Below are 20,775 nucleotides of genomic sequence, written 5' to 3' on the forward strand. Positions count from 1 at the left end.
TATTATTATATAGTATATGATATATATATAAGCAGTACGGTAGTCCATGGCTGTACCTACCTCTTTGTCGTCAGTGCACTCGTCGTCCATAAGTAATATAATACTATACTATCCATCCATCTACATTGTATACCTGTGGTGGCTTTTTTTTTCTTCATACTAGTTTAGCAGTCTGCTGACAGTGTCCACCAGGTCCGTTATTATTATTATACAGTATGTTATATATATAAGCAGTACGGTAGGCCACGGCTGTACCTACCTCTTTGTCGTCAGTGCACTCGTCGTCCATAAGTAATATAATACTATACTATCCATCCATCTACATTGTATACCTGTGGTGGCTTTTTTTTTCTTCATACTAGTTTAGCAGTCTGCTGACAGTGTCCACCAGGTCCGTTATTATTATACAGTATATTATATACATATAGCAGTACGGTAGGCCACGGCTGTACCTACCTCTATGTCGTCAGTGCACTCGTCGTCCATGAGTAATATAATACTATAGTATATATCCATCTACATTGTATACCTGTGGTGGCTTTTAGTTGGGCGCATTAAAATATGGAGAACAAAAATGTGGAGGTTAAAAAAATAGGGAAAGATCAAGATCCACTTCCACCTCATGCTGAAGCTGCTGCCACTAGTCATGGCCGAGACGATGAAATGCCATCAACGTCGTCTGCCAAGGCCGATGCCCAATGTCATAGTACAGAGCATGTAAAATCCAAAACACAAAAGATCAGTAAAATTACCCAAAAATCAAAATTAAAAGCGTCTGAGGAGAAGCGTAAACTTGCCAATATGCCATTTACGACACGGAGTGGCAGGGAACGGCTGAGGCCCTGGCCTATGTTCATGGCTAGTGGTTCAGCTTCACATGAGGATGGAAGCACTCATCCTCTCGCCAGACAAAAGAAAAGACTTAAGCTGGCAAAAGCACAGCAAAGAACTGTGCGTTCTTCGAAATCACAAATCCCCAAGGAGAGTCCAATTGTGTCGGTTGCGATGCCTGACCTTCCCAACACTGGACGGGAAGAGCTTGCGCCTTCCACCATTTGCACGCCCCCTGCAAGTGCGCCTCTTTTTTTCTTTGCGTCATGTGCTGTTTGGGGAGTATTTTTTTGAAGGGCCATCCTGTCTGACACTGCAGTGCCACTCCTAGATGGGCCAGGTGTTTGTGTCGGCCACTTGGGTCGCTGAGCTTAGTCACACAGCTACCTCATTGCGCCTCTTTTTTTCTTTGCGTCGTGTGCTGTTTGGGGAGTATTTTTTTGAAGGGCCATCCTGCCTGACACTGCAGTGCCACTCCTAGATGGGCCAGTTGTTTGTGTCGGCCACTAGGGTCGCTTAGCTTAGTCACACAGCTACCTCATTGCGCCTCTTTTTTTCTTTGCGTCATGTGCTGTTTGGGGAGTAGTTTTTTGAAGGGCCATCCTGCGTGACACTGCAGTGCCACTCCTAGATGGGCCAGGTGTTTGTCTCAGCCACTAGGGTCGCTTAGCTTAGTCACACAGCTACCTCATTGCGCCTCTTTTTTTCTTTGCGTCATGTGCTGTTTGGGGAGTATTTTTTTGAAGGGCCATCCTGCCTGACACTGCAGTGCCACTCCTAGATGGGCCAGGTATTTGTGTCGGCCACTAGGGTCGCTTAGCTTAGTCACACAGCTACCTCATTGCGCCTCTTTTTTTCTTTGCGTCATGTGCTGTTTGGGGAGTATTTTTTTGAAGGGCCATCCTGCCTGACACTGCAGTGCCACTCCTAGATGGGCCAGGTGTTTGTGTCGGCCACTTGTGTCGCTTAGCTTAGCCATCCAGCGACCTCGGTGCAAATTTTAGGACTAAAAATAATATTGTGAGGTGTGAGGTTTTCAGAATAGACTGAAAATTAGTGGAAATTATGGTTATTGAGGTTAATAATACTATGGGATCAAAATGACCCCCAAATTCTATGATTTAAGCGGTTTTTTAGGGTTTTTTAAAAAAAAACACCCGAATCCAAAACACACCCGAATCCGACAAAAAAAATTCGGTGAGGTTTTGCCAAAACGCGTTCGAACCCAAAACACGGCCACGGAACCGAACCCAAAACCAAAACACAAAACCCGAAAAATTTCAGGTGCACATCACTAGCTATAATACAGTACTATACATTCCTCTTATAATGCCATTTTTGGACTGATTATGCCCTGGCTTTTGTACAATATACAGCAATCTCAAAATAGAAACACTGCCATAAGTAATGAAACTGTAAAGCTTATAGTGTGGTCATGGAGATGAGGCATGAGGATGTGGATTTAGTTATGTTATCCTTTTCAAGACATATGTTTTAGCATGTTATCTGTTAACTGTCTGTCATTCCATGCCAATTCATTTTAACTTACATCTGTCCATTGTTAGGGACAGCACAGCAGTTAGGCTAATTGAAGTGGTCACCAAGAGTCTCAATGCTTATTAACATAATAATATATTTGACTCATGCAGTGCTTTTAATACCCCTGTGTCACGACGCTGCCGGACAATTCTTCAAATATGCCAACTTGAGATTTGGCGCCTGTGATGGGGGGGGGGGTCACTTTTGACACATGGAATTAATCAAACACGGTACACTGACACCAGCCGAAGGAACAGTACTATATTTGAAGGCAAACTTTGGCCCTTACCTTCATACACAATTATTAATATTTTGAAAAATCGGTAATATGCCACACGGGGCTTTGGTTCATGAGAAGCACAGAAAATCAGAACTAGAATTTTAGATGAAATTCCAAAAATACTTCAGAGCTTTATTTAAAAAAAAGAATAGTTAAAAGGTGAATAAGAATATTTTAAAAATACACACAGATTATGGCACAATCTCAAACAAGTTAAAAGAAATAAAAATACAGAAAACCTAACTCACTTACTCAAACGAATTTAGAGCTTAATTCAGACCCGATTGAAGCCGTGCAAAATTTTGCACGGCTACGATCAGTTACTCAGACATGTGGGGGGACGCCCAGCACAGGGCTAGTCCACCCCCGCATGTTTGGCCCTACACCCCCACCCCCGCTCAATTACAAAAGCATTGCACAGCAGTGATGCTTTTGTACACGACGAGTATCTCCCTACCTGCGCAGCTCCTGCGTGCTGGCAGGGAGCTACCCATAGCTGTCCGGGTCACATCGGCAGCATGTGACATCACAAAGCTGCCGCGGTCCTGCGTTGCCCGGACCATGCCCCCAAAATGGCGGCCAAATGCCACCGGACCGCCCCGCCCCATTTTGTCAATCAAGCAGAGGCAATCGCAGGGCTGAGATGGCCATCGGCTGTCTGGTATGCGCTGGCACACATGCAGTTCAGGCCTAATCGGCTGCTGTGCGAAAAAGTAAAGCAGCGATCAGGTCTGAATTAGGCCCTTAGGTGGTTCTGTTGTGGGGGAATTTCACAGAATAGCCAATGGTCATTTCCAGCATGTAGCTGCATTCCCCAAGAAATGCACACAGTCCCAGTGAGAGGGACTCGTCACATTCCAACATCAATATCACTCTTTTTTTTTTAAGTGACACCATATAAATAATTTTCATGAAATACCATTAGTCTTTTTATACACTCTAACACATCAAAACATGTATTAATTCAAATGGCCAAAAAAAGTGTTTTTGTAGAAATATCACAAAGGGAACCAAAAGCCAAAGGCAGAAATAGTGGTAGTGCAGCAGTTGCATTACAATGCATTACATAGACACACTGTATGCCACTGCCAGGTTCCTCCCAATAGCGCTAAACACAGTGAATAACACTGCTGCTCTGCCATCTGGGCCCAGTCGGAGGGGGAGTAGCGGCCACTCACTGCTCTCCTCTCAACTCATTCCATTACCCTTTTTATGTGTGACTGAGGCTGTGCTTGGGTTCTGGGGATATGACATCATGGTCAGTCCCAGATGCTAAATGTCTATGGGAAGAGAGGAGTTGGATGAGCACAGCCTCAGCCAGCAATTTCCATGCACCGCTGCCACTTGGTATCCAGTGGAACAGACTAATGATAATAATAAGAATTTTATTAATATAGCACTCTTTCTCCAGTAGTATTCAAGGCACTTCACAGACAGAATGAATATAGGGCCTCATTCCGACCCGATTGCACGCTGCACTTCTTTGCAGTGGTGCGATCGGGTCTGCAATGCGCATGCGCAGTGTGTGCATTACACCGGGCAACGACGCTGACAGCAAAGAAAGTGGTCGCAGCGGCAACCGCAAGAAGATTGATAGCAGGAAGGCGTTTCGGGGCGTCAACTGACCGTTTGAAGCCATTTTCGGGGAGTGGTAAGAAAAACACAGGCATGTCCAGGCGAACGGAGGGCGGATGTCTGACGTCAAAGCCGTGACCGTCATCACTGGACCCGTCGCACAGGGTAAGTATGTCCAGGGCTGGTCTTGTTTTGTGTGAAACTTTTTTAGGATAGCAGGGCTGCACAAGCAATCGCAGCCCTTCTATGCTAAAATACACTCCCCCATAGGCGGAGATTAGTTGATCGAACCAGCAGCAAAAAGTTGCTTGGTGCGATCAACTCGGAATGAGGGCCATAATACAGTCCATAAACAATGAAGTACAGAAAAGCTTTTCACAAATACAGAGAGCATGGAGATACTAAATAGACAATTAAGGAAATGCTTGCATAAACCGGAAATACTTGAGACTGTTTTTGAAGTATTCCATAGTAGTGGTCTTTCGAACTGTGCGCGTGAGTTCCATAGAGTTGGAACTGCATGGCTAACAGCTCGACCCCCAGATGAACGGGTGAGTCTAGGTACTGGTAAAAGTCTTTCATCTACAGATCACAGTAATCAAATGGTGTAGTATGGAATCAGAAGCTGTTTCATGGAGGGCTTTGAAAGTCACTAAGCCAATCTTGAAGGCAATTCACCATCTTACAGGCAGCCAGTGGAGGAAGTATAGAATGGGTGTTATGTGGATGGAATGGAGCTGGTTGGTTGGGCTGCATTTGAACCAACTGTAAGTGGGGAAATTCTTTTGCTGGGAGACCAAGTAGAAGGCATTGCAGTAGTGTAATATAGATGATACAAGTACATGTATAACTTTTGACAGATCTTCAGCAAGAATTAAGTGCTTGATTCTGGATATGTTCCTCAGATGAAAGAATGAGGATTTAATTGTGGCTGATATCTGATGTTTAAGTCTCAAGGTACCATCCAAGACAATGCCAAGATTCCACACATGATAATCATTTTGTAAATATGAACCCCCAAGTGTATGTCCAGTTGGTTTGCTATGCTGCAGTCTTGTCTTTTGATGTTGAGGACCTCTGTTTTAACAGGATTCAGTTGCAGCCAATTGACACTCATCCACTTCAGGAGCTCAGCTGAGCAGCCATTTAGGGTTGGTATCGGACTGTCAGTACCAGAACAAATAAGAGGTACAGTTGTGTATCATCAGCACAGCAGTGGTCGACCAGGCCAATGTGTGTGATTATTTCACACAGTAGTAGCATGTTTACTGAAAAAAGGCATAAGGAAACAGAATACAACATTTTGGGACACCACATGGCAGTGGCACTGGTGATGAGGAGTATTCTCCAGATGACACTCTCTGTGACCTACTGGTGTGAAATTATTTGAACCAGCTAAGGACTGTGACATCCAGTCCACAGAAATATTTTAGGTGCTCAATCAGAATCCCATGGTCCACAGTATATAATGCTGCAGAGAGATCCAGAAGGACTAAGAATGAACAGTCACCTCTGTCTCTTGCCATCAGAAGATCATTTAACACCCTAACCAGGGCTGCTTTAGTACTATGTCTTCTCCTGAATCCTGATTGGATAGGATCATAAATACTGTGAGTTGACAGGCGAGTTTCCATTTGATGTGCAACCACTTTCTCAATAACCTTTCCTAGAAAAGGAAGGTTTGATACTGGTCTGTAGTTGGTCATGCAGTCGGGATCTCAATTAGGTTTTTTAAGAAGAGGTCTAACAATTGCAAGTAGCATTTAACTATTTTTGTAAATATATGGGTAATTTTGTCCATACACACTAATAGAAATTTTGTTGAGGCAGGGTCCAGATCACAGATAGTAGGATGCAACATTTGGGCAATTTCAGCAATGTCTTTTACATACATTGGGTCAAAGTTGGTCAACGATGAACGGTAGCTTACATTGGCAGGCATTGTAGTTTGGGACTCCTTTGATGGCACTGTGGAGATTCCAGCCTGGGTGTCATATACTTTATATGCAAAGAACTTTGCAAACTCGTTGCATCTTGTCTGGGAGAGGGTTTCATCAGGCTGCAGGCATGCTGGCTTTAAAAACATTTCCACTGTACGGAAAAGCTGAGTTGGCCTAGTGTTTGCTGCTGCAATCTCATTTAACAGTAACTCGGATTTCTTGTGGGTGATATTGGATTGATCTTCTTTATAATGATTTTGTTATGATTCTGTTGGTGCATGCCAGCTGATGCACTCAGTCTATTCAGAATGCACCTGGTGTCAGCGGACATAAACAATCTCTGTGCTTCTCATTTGTTCCTTGTGCTCTCTGTGTACATGCAGTGCTGCAGGTGCACAGAGTTTGCAATTAGTTTAAACTGTCCTTGGCTGGCTTCCCTCATTGGTCAGTGTGTCGATTATAAGCCAGCCCAGATCTCCAGCACTGGTTATATTACTTCCTAACAGAACGGCCTGGTTTCCTGAGTCTAAGCTCTGGTTCATGTCCTTCTGCTACTCCTGTCTTTGCCAGATTATGTTTCCAGGACTACCTTAGCTAAGTATTTGCGAACATTACCTGCGCCTTGTGGATATTCCAAGTAATCCCTTTATGCTGAGAACACTGCATTCACTAGTTACTGTGGACATTGGGCCTAATTCAGTAAGGATTGCAAATTCTGCTAATTAGCAGAATTTGCAATCTTTTTATAAGCATGCTGGGGGCCGCCCATCGCAGGGCAAGGCCGCCCAGCATGCTGATCGCCGCCTCACCCCTTCAACAAGCATAAATTGCGAACACATCGCAATGTCTGCTTGTTAGCAGAAATAGATGATGCCTCCTGCTGGCGCAGCTTAGCTGTGCCGCAGGAGGCCCGCCGCCATCCTCACAACTGCGGCGGCTGCATGTGACGTCATGAAGCGACCGTGATCATGCCCCCCCTCCCTTTGCACCGCCCCTGCAGCACTCCATCTTCACCCTGGAAATGGAGCATTGCCATGCCCCCCCCCCCCACCCCACGTGTCTGCGCAAAAGCAAAAAGTGCAGGCGCATAATGGGGGCGAATGTAATAATTCCAGTTGGATTGCAATTTGCGATCCAAACTGAATTAGCCCCTTCATCTGTGCTCTGTGGACTCTCAAGTTATTTAACTCTGCAAGCTCTCATCATACTTTTGTGTTATATCTGCTTTTGTCATGTTGTGAAGGATCACTTCTTGGATTTAGATTCTGCAGTTAATAAAGTCACCATAAACTTCATGATGGTCATTACTCAGAGCAATAGATACTGCGTTTACTTTTGTGCTGCATCCATGCTGTAATTCAGATCTGGGTACTGATTCCTCAGCTGCAGACACCTGTGTTTTAGTTCTGTGCAGCATTATTGAACTCCCATCTTGTCTTTGGTACAAATACCCATTCATAGCCTGCATATGATAACTCTGATTGTCCCCAGCTATTCCCTGTTCCAGAACCTGAACACTTATACTAACCAGTAAGTATTCTGGTTAACTACAGTACTCCCTAGCTAGGTAGTCTTACCTGCAGTAATTACTCCGGCGTTTAATCCTGTCTAACAATTCACCTGCCAGCCAGTTAGGCAAATGAATCCTAGCATTTTTATTAGTTGTATGTTATCCTCTACCAGGTTAGTCCTCCTCTATTGTCTTTTAAGTCTATATCCATTTTTCTTGAGCTTAGTATGACTGTTGTGAAACCAGGGAGTTTGATGAGTTGTGGTCTAACCACGTGACTGGGTTTATATTTACAGTAGGTCAGATGCTTTTTATCCAGTCTGAAAGACAAGATCAAGAGTGTGATCAGTTTTATGTGTTTTAGAAGGAATGACTTGTGTGAAGCCCAGACCCATAATTGTGCACAGGAAGCCTTGGCCAAGGCGTGAGAGCTCATCATCGCTCATCAATAGATTGTAAGCTTGCGAGCACGGCCTTCCTGCTACTATGACTGTTTGTTATAACCCAGTTTTGTTTTTTCATTTTTGTTTCCAATTGTAAGTGCAACGTAATATGCTGCACTATATATGAAACTATTAATAAATAATAATCATCATCAACCCATACATCATACATCATGCATACATCATCCCTGAGGATGAGCCATCTTTGATGCTCCAGAACTAGACCAGCAACAGTGTCTGCAATTTCTTGTATAAATATATTTCCAGCTCCAGGGGGGCAGTAAATGAGAAGTACCCTGAATCCTAATTTTGTCGAACTCTGGGCAGCAATGTACTTAAATCAGTGAGTAGTTTCCATAGGGTGGATCCTAAATGTAAGCAGATGGCCAGCCTGCCTCCCCTGTGGTTCAGTCTTGAAATGTCTTGAATGACACAGTAGTTTGTTGAGATGGCAGCTTCCAAAATAGGTGCTGCATTTAAATCTAGCCATGTCTCTGTAATACAAGCTGCATATTCAATAAGGTCAGCAATTGTAGCAGTCTTGTTTCTTATACTGTAGATCTGGCATTACAATGGATGGACCTAATTGGGAACACCAGAGGGTCTGCAGTTTTCTTCACGTTAAGTGCAGGGGCTCTGGGGATGAAAATCACAATGCGAGAATTTACAGTTCTGTTCTTCCAAGCACAGGGCCATCTGTTGGATATCACTTCCATTTGTTTCCTTCCTCTTTGAAACTGGTGATGAGTAGCTGGGCAAGGGAATTAGGTGGTTACAGGGGAAAAGAGGTTTTCTCCCTACTCACATCCCATGACTATGCCAGTGTTTTTTTTTTGTTTTGTTTTTAAATGCCACAGGATTGAATAATAGAGGCCCATGAGGGTGTAATAGGAACTGCAGCATGTGGTGGGCAGAGTGAAAGAATGAAGCTAGAGGTATATGTATACTGTGCAAGAAAAATGGAGAAATAGTGTTAAAGAAATTAGTATGTGAAAAGTGTTAATAGAATGTAAAGGTATGCCACACTAAGGCCATCCAGCTCAGCCAGTCCAGAGGCACCACACCTCACACCTCCATTACCCCAATCTGGGTCTAAGATTAACCAGCAAGGAGCCACATGATAATGGCTCCTTACTTAAATATATCTAAGCTAAGAGCTACCTACCTTGGAGCAACCCCATAATGCTCCATGTGGCATGTCAGGGCCTGCACCTCCTCCTAATGCAGGAACCTCTTCTGCCTTCATACATTTGCGCAAATATATGTAACCGAGATCTCTGAATTCTAATATTGTGTGGGATTTAAATCTGGTTACTGTTATCATTCAGGGTGCTGGGGGAAACAAAATGCCTTTTTTTAATTACATCTCATTTTTGTATCACCTTTATAGCTTTGGCTTCCTAACACTAATTTATTAACACTATAGTTTTTTTACTTGTATGCTGCCCTGGGCTTTCTGGCTTATGCTGGTGCTTTGGGGTGCCACACCCTGCACTGAGATATAGCACTAGGGACCCCAAATATACAGAGACGCCTTGATGCGGCTTTGGGGCTTATTCATACATTTGCGCAAATATATGTAACCGAAATCTCTGAATTCTAATATTGTGTGGGATTTAAATCTGGTTACTGTTATCATTTAGGGTGCTGGGGGAAACAAAATGCCTTTTTTTAATTACATCTCATTTTTGTATCACCTTTATAGCTTTGGCTTCCTAACACTAATTTATTAACACTATAGTTTCTTCACTGATATGTTGCCCTGGGATTTCTGGCTTATGCTGGTGCTTTGGGGTGCCACACCCTGCACCTAGATATAGCGCTAGGGATCCCAAATATACAGAGACGCCTTGATGCGGCTTTGGGGCTTATTCATACATTTGCGCAAATATATGTAACCGAAATCTCTGAATTCTAATATTGTGTGGGATTTAAATCTGGTTACTGTTATCATTTAGGGTGCTGGGGGAAACAAAATGCCTTTTTTTAATTACATCTCATTTTTGTATCACCTTTATAGCTTTGGCTTCCTAACACTAATTTATTAACACTATAGTTTCTTCACTGATATGTTGCCCTGGGATTTCTGGCTTATGCTGGTGCTTTGGGGTGCCACACCCTGCACCTAGATATAGCGCTAGGGATCCCAAATATACAAAGATGCCTTGATGCGGCTTTGGGGCTTAACCACACATTTGCGCAAATATGTGTAACGAAGATCTCTGAATTCTATTATTATGTGGAATTTATATCTGGTTGCTGTTATCATTCAGGGTGCTGGGGGAAACAAAATGCCTTTTTTCTTAATATGCTATATACAGTAGCGGGGATGCCTGGCGTAAGTGAGCTGACAGTTACCATGCAACTCCATTAGTGTTGGGTGTTTTTGCCTTAAATGCCTCTTATTTGTATCACTGTGTGAACAGGAAGCACAGGCAGACCCTGCTGATTAAAATGATGTGCAGCATTCCTATATTCTCTGTGCATCTGCAGCTGTATCTGCATATGAAATGGTACTTTACAGTGTTTTCTAGGAAAACACTGTAATGTACCATTTTGTATGCAAATACAGCCATTGTCGTACACAGATTATTGGCATTTTGCATATCCTTTTAATCAGCATAAGCTGCTTGTCCATCCTATTTGCGAATACAGTAAGATGCATGTTAATAGGAAACATCGCACGTAAAGACACTAATTTCTCTTCTCCCCTCCCTTTTTCTGTATGCCTCCTCTTCCATGCTTTTTGGAACAAAACTCTAAAATAAAATATATTGATGATAAAAAAGAAAGAGGAGACTCCCATCTTTTAGGATAGAGTGCCCTCATGTGTGTGCAGTCCAGAATAGGCGAGACAGAGCACAAGATGCCCTTCCTCTACCCAGTGGTGCAAGTAGAAAAAAATGTCTTACGGGTACTGTGTGCGCGCGCCGAAGGCGCGCGCGCAAAAAAATGGGTGTGGCCAAATGCCACATGGGGCGTGGCCAATGAAAATGGGGGCGTGATACACATATGGGGGAGGGGCAGATACACGTATGACCCCAATAGTGTCAGATACACGTTGCACCACAGTGATAGATATACATTGCCCCACAGTGCCAGATACATATAACCCCACAGTGCCAGATACACATTGCCCCACAGTGCCAGATACACAAATGTCCCCAGAGTGCCAGATACACAAATGTCCCCAGAGTGTCAGATACACATTGCCTCACAGTGCCAGATACACATTGCCCCACAGTGCCAGATGCACATTGCCCCACAGTGCCAGATACACAAATGTCCCCAGAGTGCCAGATACACATTGCCCCACAGTGCCAGATACACATTGCCCCACAGTGCCAGATACACAAATGTCCCCAGAGTGCCAGATACACATTGCCCCACAGTGCCAGATGCACATTGCCCCACAGTGCCAGATGCACATTGCCCCACAGTGCCAGATACACATTGCCCCACAGTGCCAGATACAGAAATGCCCCCAGAGTGCCATACATTGCCTCACAGTGTCAGATACACATTGCCCCACAGTGCTAGATACACAAATGCCCCCACTGTGTCAGATATACATTGCCCCCCGTGCCAGATACAGAAATGCCCCTACAGTGCCAGATATGCCCCCAGTGCCAGATATCCTCCAGTGCCAGGTATACATGCCCCCCTGTGCCAGATATCCCCCAGTGCCAGGTATATATGCCCCCCTGTGCTAGATATGCCCCCAGTGCAATATATCCCCCAGTGCCAGGTATACATGCCCCCCCAGTGCCAGATATCCCCCAGTGCCAGGTATACATGCCCCCCTGTGCCAGATATCCCCCAGTGCCAGGTATATATGCCCCCCTGTGCCAGATATGCCCCCAGTGCCAGGTATATATGCCCCCCTGTGCCAGATATGCCCCCAGTGCCAGGTATACATGCCCCCCTGTGCCAGATATCCCCCAGTGCCAGGTATATATGCCCCCCTGTGCCAGATATGCCCCCAGTGCCAGGTATATATGCCCCCCTGTGCCAGATATGCCCCCAGTGCCAGGTATACATGCCCCCCCAGTGCCAGGTATAACATGCCCCCCTCCCCTACTCACCGCTGCCGTCGCTGTCCTCCTGTCTGTCATGTGAGGGAAGGAGAGTGCAGCCTGCGCCTCTCGTTCCCCTCAGTCTTCGGCGGGTGTCTCAGTTTAATTCAGCGCCGATCCGTGAGCCAATCAGAGCTCGCGGGTGCGAGCTCTGATTGGCTCACGGATCGGCGCTGAAGTAAACTGAAACACCCACCGGAGACTGAGGGGAACGAGAGGCGCAGGCTGCACTCTCCTGCCCTCACATCAGAGGCGTGTGCGGCGGTGCGGCGTGGGGGAGGGAGGGAAGGAAGAGGAGCGGCGGCCCGTCGGTGTGGGTACGGCGTACCCACGGCTAAATTCTTACGGGTACGCCGTACCCACCCGTACCCGCCCACTTGCACCACTGCCTCTACCTGACGAAATCTATTTTTTTACATAGCACTGATTGTGTAACAGGGCATCACCTGATAATAGCTGTCAAGGGGGCCAAATCGTGTGAAAGATATTGACTCTCCTCCTTAATTTGTCAGCAACCCCACATTTTAATTATGGGTATGATAGGGCACATAATGCCCTCCCACCTATATAATGGGTTCACCATTATCAAATATAGGCATCCAAAAACTACCCAGTGTCATTATTGGGGTAAAAGGGTGAGGTAGTACCCTGAATGGGGACTGTTGGTTGTCTTATTTCAGACAACTCATTTATATCTATTCAACCAAAGCTGATTAAAGCTAATTTTTCTTCCTATAGTATATATACAAAAGGAACCTAGAAATTCACTCAACAACTGTGTCACTGACCAATGTTCCCAATAACAATATACATATACAACATGCAAGCTAGCAGACATTACTCTCTGTCTTTTACCACTTTATAATGTATATTGCAGCTCTACAGTATACATAATTTGCAAGACTATAGATGCTGAATTATTCTTATTATTATTATTAATTATTATTATTATTATTATTATTATTATTATTATTATATTATAAAAGTGTAAGGATTTTGGATAAGAAGATTAAAATACTACCAAACAAATAGAGCAGTTCAGCAAGCACAACAATAACGTGAATGCACAATTTAAATGTATGTTATTAGAAATAATAAAGTAATAAACATTTCCCAATGCATAACGTGAAGTTTTGCACCTATGTAACACCCACAACACATAGCTACTGCTTCTTAGTAATGTAGCACATTTTAACACCTACATCTCTCACTCGTGTGATGCCTTGGGGCAGTTGGCTTGTGCTGGCCTTGGGGGTCCTGTGCCCTGGACTTGAACCTTAATGGTAGGGTCACCCGATAGTGGTTGATGGGCCCATATTTGTGGCCAAAATTGTACTAAGCACCTCAAATTTACTTTATGCTATATTGCAGAGTTTATTATAATTATTCTGATTAGCAGTGTTTGGTATTTAGAGTGTGCACCTGCATTTTCTTTCTCTTTTTCTGCAGATAACATGAAGTTTGCCTGAGTATCCTACAGATGAAAACTCTCACGTGGTCACAAATATCTCAAACCGGAATCAAACTAAGCAGAGCTGCCTCAGGGCTTCACAGTTGCTATTATACACTTTAAACTATAGCATTTGTTAGTTGTAAAATACTAAGAAATGGTGTGATCTTTCTCTCTGTCTCTATAACACATTCACAGCAAAGTAAAAAGTTGATAAAAACAAAACCACTTCTATATGACCTCTAATTTTAATCAACAATTGTTATACTAAAAGGTAGTTGCACCCATACTGCCTGTCGCTTATTTATGCCCAAGTAGGCATGCTATTCATTCTTTATGTAGAGAGAATAGTGTCTTAGCAGATGTTATTCCAAAAATCTATTAGTGGAAAGTGAGAGTGAGAGCTTGGTAACACAAGCCTTAGGACTTCCCGCTGGAAAAATTAGTTCAGGGTAGTTTGACACATTTTTTGCTGGGAGCTTAGGAGAAATTAAATTCAATTAAACTGTGTGGGTGAAAAGTTCATGCCGTGGTTTAACCCCTATTATTTTTCCCATCTTTACAAAAACAACCGCCAATAGTAAAAAAAAAAAATGGACGGCACATCTTGGTTTAGTTGGGAAGCCTAAAACAGAAGTACAGTATCATATTTTTTTTTATAGCAGAAAATAATCTAATTGGCACTGTATGCTAGAATTTAATGCAGTGAATTAGTAAATAACATGTATATATGTGATACATAAGGGACATTCTGCATTAATGGATGTGTAAATAATATGTGTAATGATTGTATTCTGATTATACAAAGGACCAATTATACATTACTTATCTCCTATACTATAGCCTAAAACCCATATACCTCCATAGCAGACATTTTTATTGAAGTTGACAAGGAACTGGGGAATCTGCAAACCATCCTAGATAGTGGAGCATGCAATCAACTCAGCAGGGCCATAACTAGTGCTGTGCCAGTAGTTATTGGCAACCAGCACATATGCAGCACATATGCACTGAAGGCACAAGACCACCAGCAACACACGCTCGTCCGTGCTGCCACCACTGCTGCACTGGGGGTCCGTCCATCTGCCCGATGTCTAGCTCAGCTGCATTGCCCAGCTACCTCTTCTTACATAGAAATGGCATTCCTTGCACCAACTACAGATACACCCATGGAATGTTATCTGTGCTGTGAGGGGTGGTGCCCTGTGCTGTGAGGGGCGGTGTGCTGTAAGGGGTGCTGTGCTTCGAGGGGAGGTGCTCTGCACTGTGTGAGGAGGTGTAATGTACTGTGAGGGGTTATGTGAGGTGCGGATCAAGGGGTGCTGTAATGGGTGTGGGGTGATGTGCTATGAGGGGAGCTGTACTGTAATGGAAGATGGGTGCTGTGCTGTGAGGGGAGCTGTGAGGGGAGAGTGGTGTTCTTCTTTGAGGGGTGCTGTGCTCTAAGGGGTACTGAGAAGGGTGTTGTGATGGTAGGGGGTGCTGTGCTAGAATGGGTGAGGAGTGTTGTGCTGTAATGGGTGAAGGGTGCTGTGTTACTAAGGGTGTGGGATGCTGTGCTGTAATAGGAGAGGAGCAGAGAGGGAGGAAAGACAACCTAACAAAGAAATGAAGAAGAAAGAGCCAGTGACCTATGCAAGAAGTTGAGGACCAGAGAGTGCTGAAATGATGGAAAAGATAGCAAAAAAAAGGTCCCACACTGCAGTATCTACCAGCATAATGGAAGACAGCTTTGGCCACCTTCACTTATTTAACCCTCAATAGACCACCAGTTGTCGTACACTGGGCCTATGGGCATAGTCAGGCCTCAGGCCTGTGGTGCATATTAGGCAGGCAGAGACCCTATGCCCTTGGTAAGTGACCCTGGGCATTACACCCAAGTCACTGTGCCATTATTTAGAAGTGGGGGTAGGGAAATGACAGTTTGACCACAGGGTGGCAGAACCCAAGGGTATGGTACCGTTGGTATAGTGCCATTGTTGGCAGTGGGGAGATGATGTTATACCATCAGAGAAGGAAAAGCACACAAGGAAAGAGGGTCCTGCTCCTGAGAGTTTACAGTCTAAAGTGGAGGGATAGATAAACATGGGTGACATAGAGGGGATAGACAGTGAGCAAGTATCATGGAGAAGTGGGTTAGGATGAGAGCTGGAAGAAGTGGGAGGTATCTGGAGAGGACTGGTAAAACCCCATACAGATGACACTGACATCTGAAAGAGCTTAGAAAAATTATATAATTTTACAAACAATATATATTTAATGTGTTAAATGTACAAAAAAGCATACTGTGAGAGACCATGCAGATTTGTTATAGACATCTTATGAAACTGAGAACTCCAATAGAGCTGCAATTACACTAATGCTAAAATAAATGTACACCATCTGTACATCAGAATAATTGCCCATCAGAAAAAGCTTAACACTTCCATGACATGCCAACCAAATTGGTGGATTGTGCCACCAAATAGCATTATTTGGCATCATCAGTGGCGGAACAAGCAAGCGGTGGGCCCAGGTGCGACAAAATGCTTTGGGCCCCCCCCCCCCCATCCAAGTCCACCCCAGGGGCAGTGCGTGCCGTAGGCGCGCGCAAAAATACATAGTGGCGTGGCTTCGTGGGGAAGGGGCGTGGCCACAAAATAATACCAACACAGTAGTCTCCATTATTCGAATTACGCCGCACAGTAGCACCACTACACCAGGTAGAGACCCTTTTACACCTTACAGCGAACAGATTCCTCTTTTTACACATTACAGCAGACAGCGTGCCCTTTTTACACATAACGGCAGACCGCGTGCCCTTGTTACACATTACGGCAGACAGCGTGCCCTTTTTACACATTACAGCAGACAGCGTGCCCTTGTTACACATAGCGGCAGACAGCGTGCCCTTTTTACACATTACGGCAGACAGCGTGCCCTTGTTACACATTACGGCAGACCGCGTGCCCTTGTTACACATTACGGCAGACAGCGTGCCCTTGTTACACATTACGGCAGACAGCGTCCCCATTTTTACACATTACGGCAGGCAGATTCCCCATTTTTACACATAGCAGCAGGCAGATTCCCCATTTTTACACATAGCGTCAGGCAGTCCCCCTGTTTTACACATAGCGTCAGGCAGTCCCCCTTTTTTACACATTACGGCAGGCTGATTCCCCCTTTTTACACATTGCGGCAGGCTGTCCCCCCTTTTTACACATTGCGGCAGGCAGTCCCCCCTTTTTACACATTGCGGCAGACAGTCCCCCCTTTTTACACATTGCGGCAGGCAGATTCCCCTTTTTACACATTGCGTCGGGCAGATTACCCCTTTTTACACATTGCGGCAGGCAGTCCCCCATTTTTACACATTGCGGCTGGCAGTCCCCCCTTTTTACACATTGCGGCAGGTATGCCCCCCTTTTTACACAGTGCAGCAGGTAGTCCCCCATTTTTACACAGTGCGGCAGGTAGTCCCCCATTTTTACACATTGCGGCAGGCAGGCACAAGAAAGAAGGAAAGAAGGAAAGAAAGAAGGAAAGAAAGAAGGAAAGAAGGAAAGAAAGAAAGAAAGAAAGAAAGAAAGAAAGAAAGAAAGAAAGAAAGAAAGAAAGAAAGAAAGAAAGAAAGAAAGAAGAATTATACTTACCCTCTCCGCTGGCTCAGGCTCCTCGGTGCAGCGTCAGAGACGATTCCCGGGCTGGAGAGAAGGAGGAGGAGGGAGGTGGAGGACGGTGCCGCAGCAGCGCTGTGTTATTGGTGGAGGCGCTGCTGCTGCTGCCCCTCTGCTTCACTATAGGCTGTTCTCGGAAGACAGCCTATAGTGAAGCAGAGGGGCAGCAGCAGCAGCGCCTCCACCAGTAACAAAGCGCTGCTGCGGCTCCCTTCTCAGCCTCCCTCCTCCTCCTTCCCCCGTCTGTAGTACCGCTGCTCCTCTCCTCTCCTCTCTTCGCCGGGCGGCTGTGCGCTGCGGGCAGCGGTTGCCCGCAGCGCACAGCGGCATGTAATGAGTCAGTTTGACTCATTACATGCTTGGGCCCCTGGACAGAGGCGGGCCCCAGTGCAGTGCACTGCCTGCACTGCCGGTAGTTCCGCCTCTGGGCATCATGTAGCCTAATATACCACCATATAGCTTAATATTCTCACATAGATATCACTATATGCCTCAGACTAGAGCTATAGAAAAATAATCTATCACTTACTTTATCCTTCAGATGTGTTCGGTAGTGGTAAAGTTTGTATTTTCCACTGAATTTCCTGCTGTAATTCAAGTGCAGCATTGTGCAACCAATTTAAACATTGCAGTAAATTATAACTTGTCAATCCTGATGAGATGTCAACTACTGTAGCTAAGATTTGTAACTGCACACATTCAACAATGAATATCATAAATGAAATATAAATCAAGACATTATACTAACTACCTATAAATCAGTTTTTTACACATACATTAGAACTCATCTTTGGTGACGAGTGAAAAGAAAATACAATTATGGGAAGTAATAAATTTGCAGCTGCTTATTTTAAGCTGCCAAATGATAACATCCTTTAACCCCAAGGAAATCAAATTACTGTGAAGGTAAATTTTTGCACTATTTCTTGGCTATTCATTTTCATTATAATTTTCAGACAGTGGATGTATTGAGATATTCATCATTATTTAACAGTGAAGCATGTTCATTTTCGCTATCTTATTATTATACTTCTAACCTTTTGCTACTGTGTGCAGTATTTAATTCAATTAATCCATTTCAAAATCCATGCCGTTTCAAAATAATTGCACTGTTATTATTAAGCTACTATTTAAAATATACTTTACCGGTTAGAATAACATCAATGAGAATGCGTTCATTTGTGGGATTCTTAAAAGTGATACTGATGGAGACAAGGCTTCCAACACTGGCACTTATGCTTGCTGGCTCCATAGGTTGGGGAATGAGACCTACTCCAGATACATGGAATGTCCATTCTTCAAGCTGTTTAAAACATAAGGTTTTTCAAAGTGTAAATACATACAGACTTGAATAGAAAACAACATTTACAACAATACAATGACAATAGAACATTTGAATTACTAACAGGTATTTATCTAGTGCACTTATTACAAAGGATCTCACAGAGAAAATGTAGCAATTCATATCAGTCCCTGCACCTATGGAGCTTACATTCTATATTATTTATCCCATAGACACATATATACACTAAGGTTAATTAACATACCATTATGTTTTTGGATAGTGGAAGTCAGACCACCTGGAGGAAACCCATGCAAGCAAAGGGAGGTACATTCAAACTCCACACATACCCTAAAGGAAATTATTATATTGCAGTAAGTACCGCTAGCCATTGTTCAGTAGTGGAATTCCCACTAGGCACATAAGGCACGTGCTTAGGGTTGGCACATGCTGGGGGGCAGCATAGCAGGCTGATGAGGCTCGGTGATTCTTTTTTTGTCATTACAACTTATTTTTTTTATTCTTTTACTTTGCAAATGACAGGCTGAAAACTGTGGTGCAGGAGGTGGTGCTTTGTGAGAATTGGGCTATTAGGCTGTCTGAAGGCATTAGGACTGGTCTTGACATGAAGAGGTCAGTGACATGATGGAAGGGCAAACAATAATGTGTCTAGGTGTGGACTGACCCCTATATCCAACCCCTGCTATTATGCTACAGTGCTGCACAGAACATATGCCACAATGGCTGGGGTTGCGGGTTCTAACAGATAAAAAGTAAAACTAAAGTGCTCACACCCTCTGCCTTTTAGAAAATATCTAATAAATCCTTAAGGCATATCTCACTAAAATCTGGACATTTAAACCTTCCCTAGTCCACCTAATCTGCCCATGTCATCAAAGGCCCCCACTTTTTTAATGTCCAGAAATCAGGACAGACCAGCACTGTTGAAAAGTGATGCCTTAAAACAACACTAAATCAAAAATAAATATGAACTACAGTAATATATAAATGAGTTACTAATTTGGTTACCTGATTCATGACATGGTCTGAATGTCAACATTAAGAATGTTGACATGGATGTAATGTTGACATAGTCAACATAGTCATCATATAATTTTTATAGTGTTAGAGTCCTAACCATAACCACAGCCTAACCTTAATCACAGCCTAACTCATAACCCTAAACCTAACCATAACCCCAGCCTAACTCTAACACTAAACCTAACCATAACCACAGCCTAACTCTAACCCTAACCTTAATCACAGTTTGACCCTATCCTAGGAAAATTAAAAAGACAAGGAAAGCATTGAGAAGAGTACTGAAGACTGCTACAGAAAAGTAGGAAAGATAAGTAACAGCAAAGAATAAAGAGAGACTCCAGAAAACTAATGATCACAGAGGTATGCAATTCCCAGTGTCAACATTGTAATGTCGAATGGTTCAGAATGTCGTCAACATATTCATAAGTTTGCCATGCAACATGCCAACATTGACAAAATGTTGACATGTTGAAAACATTGCTATTAGAAATGTCTATATGATGAACATACTGTTTAGGGTTAGACTGCTGTTAGGCTTGTGATTGGGCTGCATTTATGGTTATATAGTACATTATTTACACCGTTAACATGTTAAACATGCCAAGATTATGTCAGTGTCAACATTGTGAATGTAGACATGAAGATCCCCATCAATATATTGAATGTCGGCATTCAGTGTTGATATTGAGTCCATACTTGCCTCCCATAAGGTCCAGCAGACTACTGAATCTTACCTGGCTTTCCCAGATGGCTGGAAGAGTAGTCAAGTCTCCCAGAGGCTGCCAGCAACCTCCTGGCACTGCCCACTTCTTGATAAGGCAACCTTTGACATGATTCATGCTGAATCACATAATTGTTGCCCCACCCCTACTGTACAATGCTGGCAATTGTGGAAGGCGCAGACCCCAAGGTTGTCATAGTCAGGTGTCCTCTGTATAATTACCAGTTTCCAGTTCCAAGACAGACTCTGTAGTATAACACAAAAATGAAATACATTCTCTACCAACACGATTATATTTGGGCCAGACCAAATATCCAGTTATCCACTATATTATGGAAGCATACTGTAATTATACATGGATGATGATGACTGCAAATGGGGACTGGGTGCCCCACAAGACGTATGCGACACTGCATGTAGGTGAATAT

At 43.8% G+C, this 20,775-nt stretch overlaps 1 protein-coding gene across 4 annotated transcripts in view; it reads right to left on the reverse strand.

Annotated features, from left to right (window-relative positions):
* The window catches only part of CFAP47 (cilia and flagella associated protein 47), a 1,065,013-nt gene that overhangs the window by 196,157 nt on the left and 848,081 nt on the right, over positions 1-20,775 (reverse strand). For all 4 annotated transcript variants that reach the window (XM_063953487.1, XM_063953488.1, XM_063953489.1 and 1 more), the window contains one exon: positions 18,450-18,606. In XM_063953487.1, the coding sequence (XP_063809557.1) occupies positions 18,450-18,606 (157 nt within the window). The remainder of the gene's footprint in view (positions 1-18,449; positions 18,607-20,775) is intronic.

This window comes from Pseudophryne corroboree, chromosome 2 (genome assembly GCF_028390025.1).
Source record: "Pseudophryne corroboree isolate aPseCor3 chromosome 2, aPseCor3.hap2, whole genome shotgun sequence".
Taxonomy (NCBI): domain Eukaryota; kingdom Metazoa; phylum Chordata; class Amphibia; order Anura; family Myobatrachidae; genus Pseudophryne; species Pseudophryne corroboree.